The sequence below is a fragment of the Anarrhichthys ocellatus genome, unplaced genomic scaffold (genome assembly GCF_004355925.1).
Source record: "Anarrhichthys ocellatus isolate YVR2014 unplaced genomic scaffold, GSC_Weel_1.0 scaffold27, whole genome shotgun sequence".
Classification (NCBI taxonomy): Eukaryota; Metazoa; Chordata; class Actinopteri; order Perciformes; family Anarhichadidae; genus Anarrhichthys; species Anarrhichthys ocellatus.
In genome coordinates, this window is record NW_022280057.1 from 2,651,930 (window position 1) to 2,661,002 (window position 9,073).

Below are 9,073 nucleotides of genomic sequence, written 5' to 3' on the forward strand. Positions count from 1 at the left end.
ACACACACACACACACACACACACACACACACACACACACACACACAGCTGACCCTCCACAAGCACGCTTACATAAATGTACCCACACACACGCATACGGAGCCACACGAGGGTGAGGATGATTGTGTGGATGTGTTCAGTGGCCGCAGTCCTCCCAAGCACAATCATTCTTCTGCTTGGCCAGTTTTCGAACCACTCTCTCCAGCTCTTTGCGAGACTTCTGCTCCTCCTCCAGAAACTGCTTCATCCACTTATACTCCTGTAAAACATGCAGACAATGACAGTATTGGACAGGTTGTCTTAAGCCCCTTTCTCACTGGACAGAAAAACCACTAACACCCACTAACATCTGGCTTTTGAAGTGAATATATAATAAATAAAATCAACAGAGATTTGGACAATTATTACGAATTAATAACATACATTTAATATTCCCTCCTTAAAGCCACCAGAATCCAAACAGACAACAGTCATTTTACATCGCAGATTACGGAAACAAACTTCATTGGAACTTGACAGAGGTCTAAATAAACCCTTAATTCACAGAGTTAGATGTGAATCATTATATGCGCTCCTCAAAGCTACAAGACTCCACTGACAGAACCTGTAATTTGACCTCACTGATTATTAAAAAACACACTTCAAACTCGACAGAAACCAAATAAAACTCATCACAGCTGTCTTTGTAAGTCTTTACACTGTTCTAACAATCACCAGCTCAGGTTTGAATGAGAGACTGAATAAGTAACACGTAAAATGAAGAGACGTGAAGTAACCGCCATATCATTTTCACTGTTTACTAACCCTGTTAGGCGCGACTGTGCAGTCAAGACGCGACACAAAAAAAGAAAGGAATACTCGTCAACTGGCAATGAAAAAGGAGTCAATTTTAAACTTGTTTTTCAGTTGTTTAAAAAACCTGCATGAACATGCTACTTTTTGTGGAAAAGCGGACAAAAGGACAAACTCGTTTATACAGTCTAGAGACTGACCGATGCATCAGCAAGCCGTCATTACAGGCTGATACAAGTCGATGACAGATGTACTATACTGTATCTGTATCTCATTTGATGTTAATATAATGTGCTTTTTCTTTGATGAAGTTACTACAACTACTTTGCCTGATACATTTTTATATAATGTTGAAAACTATATGGTGAAAGAGGCATGTTGGTAAAAGTAAAAAAACAAAAGATTATACGATACAAAGATGAAAATGTAATCTGATACATTATCAACAGATCGGTTTCATTGAAATCCAATATCGGTTGGTCTCTAGTACATTTAACACCCCCCCCCCCAAAAAAAATGTCAACAAACACAATTGCACCCTTAACAAGTAGGACGCACAACTATGTTGCCGATACATTTACATACATGAATGAATTTAGGAGAAGTCTACAGACACAAATAGACAGAGTGTAGTGAAATAAACACCTAAATGTGTACTTAGGATGTTGTATTTCCACTAGTCTGAAAAAAGAATGGTTATGGAGGCAAAATAGTCAAAAATTGGAAACCAGTATTTTGGCCTCGGGTGTTTACCATGCTTACCTTTTTCAGGTCATGAACCTCATCTTTTAGAGCATACACAGCATCAACCAGGCTCCTGAAGGAAACACAAAAATAAGTAAGTATTGCTAGACAATATGCATTTATTGTTCCCTTTAAAACATCTGCTCATGTATCATGTACAACCTGGATATCAAGGTTATCCTGCCTTTCAACCAAAGATCATACTGTGCGAGGATTCATTCCTCAACAGCCTGAATTAGACCAATAACACATTTCTGAATCCATTTACAGTGAAAAACATGATAAAGCTGTTTGCCAAAAGTAATAATATGCTTACTTTTCCTCAATAACTGTCTGCCCGTTGCTCTTCATCTCCTCCACAATGATCTTCTCTTCCTCTGGCAGAAGCACCTGAGGGACGCACTCTTTCCGCACCGCTGCGCGCGCACACACACACACACATTAACGAGCAGGCTTAATTTATGGCTCTATCAGCTGTTGAAGATGTGCAATCTAAGAAGGCATTAAAGAAACATTTTCCTTACATAAACGCACACCTGTGGTGGCCTGATGCAGGCTGGCCCCTGTGCAGTACGCTTCAATCACCCTCAGTATCTGAGCGTCCTCCTCCAGCGCCACCGTGCCTGTCAAGAGCACAGATGATCAATATCATCAATACAAACTTCAGCAGATGGTGACGAATGCATTCCTGTTTTGCATTACACACTGCATTAGTGGACATACAATGACATCACATGTGGACACTCCCAAGTATTAAGCCATCTTTCATTCTTTAGGAAGATAAAACTCCTACTTTTCCTCGTTTGAACTTCGTCATCAGAGGGCTTCCGCTCTTTCTTCCTATTGCCTGGCAGGAACTTCTTCATGGGCCGCGGGCTCTTGCTGGAGTCCTGAAGAGTCCAACATCAAATTCAGTACATTTCTCTCTAAGGACACACACACTGCATTTACACACCTGTAAAGCGGAGGTTCCAAACCAAACAGAATGCAAGCTTACGGGGACGCGCATCCCTTATGAACAAACAACATCAAAAGAACAAAATTCCATCAACAAACAAGGCAGCAAGCGTGTGGTGATGACTGTGACCAACCCAGCCATGTGATCCATCTGTGCTATCCTGCCTAACGTAGCATCAAGAAAAGACAAATTAAAACACGTTTTTTCACGGTACTTATTAAATCAAGAATATTTGACCCACAACTGACTACTGGCGGGGAAGGAGAAAAAAAAAAGCTTGAAATAATCAAGCTTTACCTGTGGGATACAGTGTTGACAAAGCTATGGGAAAGGAAGCCGAGATGTGATCACATGATTTTCTACAATCTTTCCAACCGCAATGATGCGGTTTTATGAATGAGATATTTTCCCTTTTTTGCTTCTGGGTTGATCTAAGGGTTTGAAAACAAGCGCAATGTCTGTTTCCTCTCCTGCCAACAATAAAAGCTGAGGTGTGATGAATAATCAACGGTTTAGTCACGGTGATCATGTTAATGCAGATGGGTGGAGATAACTTATGGCACTTAAACGTCATATTCTTTTTATACTTCACATGAAGTAATTTGCCCCATGCCCTTCGCTGGAAATGAGAGGATTAGTCAAACACGCAACAGGAAAATAGATGGTAAGCAATGGTCTGTTTTAGTAATTTAGTGAGAATCCACTTTCACGAACTCTACCACAGACTCCTAAAAGTCCCTCATTAGAATCAGGAGGAATAATTGACAGCATCATATGACTATAAAATGGAGAGTGGGAGTTTGAGACCCAATTTCACCTACTTCCAAAGGGTGCACGGAGAAGGGGAAAAGTCTGAAGAGATCAAAACTGCTACTACAAGTGTTGCTTGAGTTTTGACCTCATCAACATTTGAAGGGGTTCATGGATTAGAGTGAATGCAAGCGCACGGCACAAAACATATTTCCCTGACGTTTACTGAGGTTCTTTCCTCGTTGGTTTGGTGTTCTCATTATATACAAGGGTGGGAGGAGAGGTGACGTAGAGTGATGTGCAATTCAGTGGCACACTGCAATTTGTGTCAAGATTTAGCTCCATCCACCTGCTTGATGTACATCAATAGTGCATTATGCGCAGTGCACACATGTCCTGTGATATTTGTGTCACTTTAAAGCCGGGAGATTGAGACGTACGATAGCCTTATTACGCCATTTTGTCCAACGTGTTGAACAACTGCCTTTACATCGAGCAGACGTAGAGGAGTCCTTGTGACGTCAAATACAATTGCACATTTGTATGCATGGAAAACATAGCTCCAGTCTGATTCTCCAGGAAACATGCAATCCACTTAAAGGGGAACCAAGCATTTTCAAAATTCATACATGTTATTCCTGAGGTCCAAGACAGTCCAAAATTATTAGTAAACATGAACACACTCACAATTCTAGAGTGCTAAATTAAAATCTGTGATGTCATCAAGTATTAAGTCTGGTACTGCTCAATAGACAGTGAATAGACCATTTGAATGGAATTGCATTGCTTGGGTCGATGTTGATTTCCTGTCGGCTGATGTCATTCACATACACTGCAACAAGGACAATATAAAAGAAGAAAGGGTCTTTATGTCACGCAACTCCGAGCTTGATGCTCTTCTTTGTTATCAATAACTAACCAGCCATCAAACTGTTAATGACATATTCAGGAGGGCTAACGTTAGCCAGATCCCAGGATAATGTTTCCTTATTACTGTCAGGCGGTGGCGCTAATCGTCAAAGTTTATGCGTCTACATAAATCTGGGCCTTTAGTCCAGTAATTGCTACTTTGTTCGTCAATTAACAAAATTAGCTTTAGCTAACGTTAGCGAGCAATATCTCTTTTGAGAGGTCCGATATCAATTGGGTGTTAATGTTGACGAGACGTAATCTTTAATTTAATGTGAGATGGTCTATTGGGAAAGATATTATAGATGGACACTAGCGAGACATTAGCTCATGTTCACAAATATTGATTGAACTTTCCTAGGCCATGGAAATAACAATAATAATACATTTTATTTATATAGCGCTCTAAAAGGAAATAGCATATTGGAATTCTTAATTTAGTTGTAGTTCCCCTTTAAAAAGAGACATGATCTCACCCATGACAGCATATTTGGGCTGCTGATTATTCAAATATCACACATGTGCAAAGTAACTCACTCAGGACTGAATGACATGACTCTGTGTTCATGATGTCCACAAATTGCACCCCCAAGTAGAAATTAGTAGGCTACTACCGTTGCATGAGAAAGGTTGTTTTTAACTTGACTCCCTAAAGGGAATGAGAAGAAAAAAAGAGCAGACACGCAGGGCCACAGAAAACAGGAAACCAACAGATGACAATGAGAGAGAGGTGTGAAGCAAACAGAGCAATGGCATGCCAGCACAACACTGGGGCAAACACACACACACACACACACACAGGCAAACCCCATCAGAAACACATCCCACCCCCACCCCCTAACCCACATCCTTATCCACACACACAGATAGAAACAGAGTGTGATCTAACCTTACCTTCATGATATAAGACATCCTCTACAGAAGGCAGGATGGAGAAAGAGAGAAAAAGGGGAAATGTGCATGAAAAAATACGACGAGAGAAGGGTGTGATAGAGAGTTAATGGTGAACATTTGTATACCCCACTCTGCCATTCACCAATTCTTTGTCTATGCAGAATAGGTTGATTACTTCAAGTAAAAAAAAAAAAAAAGAGATATATGGAGAATTTGGCAGAAAGAAGGTTATGCATTCAGAGGACTATACATGCATTCTTTGCAGGGCAGATTAAAAAGAGCCAAATAGCTACAAGTCTGCTTGGTTCCATTCTCACAGTGGACAAGAATCAGCTCGTGTAGTATACGTGTGTATTTAGTGTTAAAAAGTAGAGATTAAATCAAAAAAAGTGCCTAGTCGCATGTTTACTGTATTCAACACATCCCTAGACTGTCCATGCTAACTGAAAGTTTTAAAGAGCTGACTGATAACTTTGCTAAAGCTTCTACCTCCCACGTGGACTACAGAGTGAGAGCGCCAACACCCTCAAAGCCAAGTAGCTTTTAACCACTCAATGCCAGTGAGACTTTGTAACTGGAATTAACCTTCTCAGAATACTTCTCATACGTCATGTTTCAGACACACTTGAAGTTGTGTTAAACATATTCTATTTACTGCATTATTAATAACAGTCATGTACTATATTTAGGTGGTCCACACATTGTGCAAAGTACTATTCTACATATGTGAAGGGGTTTCCTGTTGTCATCACAGCACAGTACAACGTTTTTAGAGTCTGTGTAGTTTAGGTTATGTTAACATGTCAAACGCCACGAAGGAGTAGTTAATAAAGGTGAATAAAAATGTTCAGCCACAGCAGAAAAGTTACAAATCTAACATTTATCTACAAATACTGAAAGCTGCTTTGGTACAAAAGTACATTACAGGCGGCTAACATGCCAATAGATTACGATTGTAGGTAGTTGCAGTGATGTTTGCGGCACGAATATCAATTTAAATACTGCTGAATATGCGTCAATCACAGTCCAATATAAGGATTAAAGGCGTGTGTCAACCTCACTTGTATTATTTGTGTGTTTGGTGGAAAGTATTGTGTGAAACAGACTAGAGGAAGTCTGAATAAAGTAGAGACAGAAACGGGGGCCACAGAGAGGGACTTGAAGTGGAGGAGGACTTCTTGCGGTTTCTGACTAACAATGTACTGCACCACTGCTTATAAAAGATGCACATCAAGCGTGTGTAGACTTGTTAGTGCAACTCTACAACCGCCTACCTCTTTGTATCCCAGTGCAGCAGAGGGTTTGAGGGGAGGCGCGGGGCGCAGACAGCTGAGAGACCAGGGCTTGCTGATCTTTGGCGGTTCCAGGGGGCCTCGACTGACGGCGCTGAGGCTGCCCAGGTGGGACAGGTGAGTGGGGGTGCCGACCATGCTCAGTGGCTTGCCCTCTACAGTCTACATGAGACGATGAAAGGAAAGAAGACAAGGGAGTGGGTGGGAATCATAGGTGCAATGAAAGATGAGTCTGTTTTTCACACCTCAGCATGTTGCAGGGTTCACTCTTGGTATTGTTTTGACGGTTTACTGTATGTGTGTGTGCGTCCTAACCTTTGAGATGGTTCCTGCAGGGCTTCCTCCTTTGGTAAAGGGCTGAAGGTGCTCCAGCCATTCTTGTAACTCCTGGGCACTACTGCAGAACACTGTAAAACGATCGATCATGCCTCCTGCAGCACATGAACACAAAAGCACACGCACGCTTCCTTCAGTGAGAGTCACATATGGCTGACAAAAGTAGAACTAGAACAGCCAATTAAGTGAAATGCAGGGGTCTTTTAGAGGTCCAAGTCTACTTCACATGTCCCCCAAAATTTAGCAACACACACGATCAAACGCAAAATGGACAACCTGCACACAAAGATGCCGCAAACAAAGAGATAACAGTGTAAGGCAAGAAAAGCAACATGTTTTGGTGGAGACCTCCATTTCTTAAGACCGTCACACACCTGGAGCGTGACAAATAAACTACACAAAAATGCAAAATACCCGCTTGTGAATTTTGTATGTCCAGGGCTTTTATTGTGAAAGGTAAGAACAGAAGGAATGGACCTGGTATGCACTGCCTCGGTCACGGTTAAAAGTTTACCGTCATGGTTCGGACTACGGAGGAGCTTTTGAGTTCATATAAATACAAAGAAAAGGCGCAGCTCAACCCCGTTTGCACAACATGACTGATGCCTTTATTCATGCTGCGAAAGCTCAGAAAAATGTCTTTTCGTGAAAGTATTGATGACAAAAACAACAGTTCAAAAATTATATTGAAGTGCAAATTAATCAAATGAAAAAAACACCAGCAGTGTTTAAAGGCCTTTACTGTCAAATGCTCTATCTATATCCACGTGTGTAGCAACTGAGGCAAATCTGATCTTTTTTTTCAGACTGTGTACAGCCAGCAGCATGGATATTTGACAGGGAGAAGGACTGCCTCGACAGCTAGTTTACATTTAAAATGTTAAGTATTGTCGTATGAATTCGTTCCCTGGGATTAGACAAGGTAAGAACACTGTAAGAGTTTTGAAGACAGTCCCACGACTCTTTATTTGGCTGATGCTTCATCTACGATTCTTTATTTGGGTTACAATCTAATACACTGTATTACTGCTGTATCTTCGACTAAACTGAAGAAGATGAGTCAGAATTTTCTCCAGAGCTTCAGATGCAAACCTGTAATGTCCAAGGCATAGTAGCCATTGTCTGCATCCTCTGCTTGTCTTGTTACTGTGGTGCCTGTCAGTGGCAGTCTTCCCTGAATGGGACAAGCAAAGGGAGAGGAAATAAGATACCACCATATCATAAGTAGGACTTGTCGTCTATATCTTGTTATAGCCTGAAATGAATGACATTATGTGCCCACAGAAATGAAAACTCAGACAAATAGGAAATAAATACTCATGAAGGACTGATGTAGGAGCCATAATGTATACTGTGTTGCTCACCTGATAAATAAAGCCACTCATTCGAGGACTGGCAGAGAGCATGACTAACACGTTAGGGAAAAGCATTAGGTAGCGCTCCTCTTTTTCCTGCAAGAAAGAGACAAAAACAAAACCATCATTATAGCTGACGCTGGCATATTTTAGCTCACGTCAAGGCTGTTGATTGTTATATAGATGGAAAATAAGACGGGCTTCCAAGACAGTTGGTATGGTGATTAGTATGGTGGTTGGAAAGCGGTTAGCAGTGATAAAAACATAAAGGAGGGTGAATCCAAATGTCTATCTTGGGCTTTCTTCCAACCACCGACTCAAAGTTGACCCCTGCACAGAAACCACATAAGAAAGAGGAGCTGGTTTTTCAGTATGCGTATGGCCTACCTACTGTAGGTTTCTGCTACAAAACATGAGGGGGATGCTGAATTACCAAAAGAGGAGGCTGTCATTTTGCAGACACGGTTCATTGGGAACCCTATAACACATTGCAGCTTTTTAAATTGACTGTGAAATTATGACAACTGCATGTCTAACTGTAAATTATATGTTATAGGGGAGCAGGAGAGGTACCCAGTAGGCTTCATTGAGAAATGGATATGATAATTTTAATGTGACGAGAAATGACTCCAGTATTCCAAAGTTTATTAGAGATGGCAAAAGAAGCTCATGGAAGTCCGTCTTACAGTCTTCTCTGTGCACGCAAAAGCACATTTTGGGCTTCGCAATGCAATAAATCCTTGAACACTTTCCCTTCCTTCTATTCTCTTTGACTGAATTAAACCCAGCTGATTCTAATCTACAGCTTTCTTCCTGTATTTCGTCAAACCCGACACGTCTCTCACCTCACTGGACCCATTTTTTACGTGGACCTGGGACATGTAGGCCACGTAACCCAGGCTCTTCATGCTGTCTCCCTCCCAGCCACGCACTGGTTCTGACAAGATCTGGAGCTCCAGGTTCCTGCGCTTCCGCAGCTCCTGGCACTGCGTCTAAACACACACACACACACACACACACACACACACACACACACACACACA

At 41.4% G+C, this 9,073-nt stretch overlaps 1 protein-coding gene across 3 annotated transcripts in view; it reads right to left on the minus strand.

The window, feature by feature from the left end:
• Nucleotides 1–6: 6 nt before the first annotated feature.
• Nucleotides 7–9,073, minus strand: part of arhgef6 (Rac/Cdc42 guanine nucleotide exchange factor (GEF) 6) — a 21,443-nt gene continuing 12,376 nt past the window's right edge. For 2 of the 3 annotated variants that reach the window (XM_031862580.1, XM_031862582.1), the window contains exons 12-22: nt 8,876–9,022; nt 8,040–8,126; nt 7,768–7,849; nt 6,655–6,770; nt 6,322–6,501; nt 5,048–5,068; nt 2,330–2,426; nt 2,061–2,159; nt 1,853–1,952; nt 1,555–1,609; nt 7–259 (exon numbers count right to left, since the gene is read on the minus strand). In XM_031862580.1, the coding sequence (XP_031718440.1) occupies nt 137–259; nt 1,555–1,609; nt 1,853–1,952; nt 2,061–2,159; nt 2,330–2,426; nt 5,048–5,068; nt 6,322–6,501; nt 6,655–6,770; nt 7,768–7,849; nt 8,040–8,126; nt 8,876–9,022 (1,107 nt within the window). In that variant the 3' untranslated portion in view covers nt 7–136. The remainder of the gene's footprint in view (nt 260–1,554; nt 1,610–1,852; nt 1,953–2,060; nt 2,160–2,329; nt 2,427–5,047; nt 5,069–6,321; nt 6,502–6,654; nt 6,771–7,767; nt 7,850–8,039; nt 8,127–8,875; nt 9,023–9,073) is intronic. The other variant, XM_031862581.1, reaches the window with a different exon arrangement.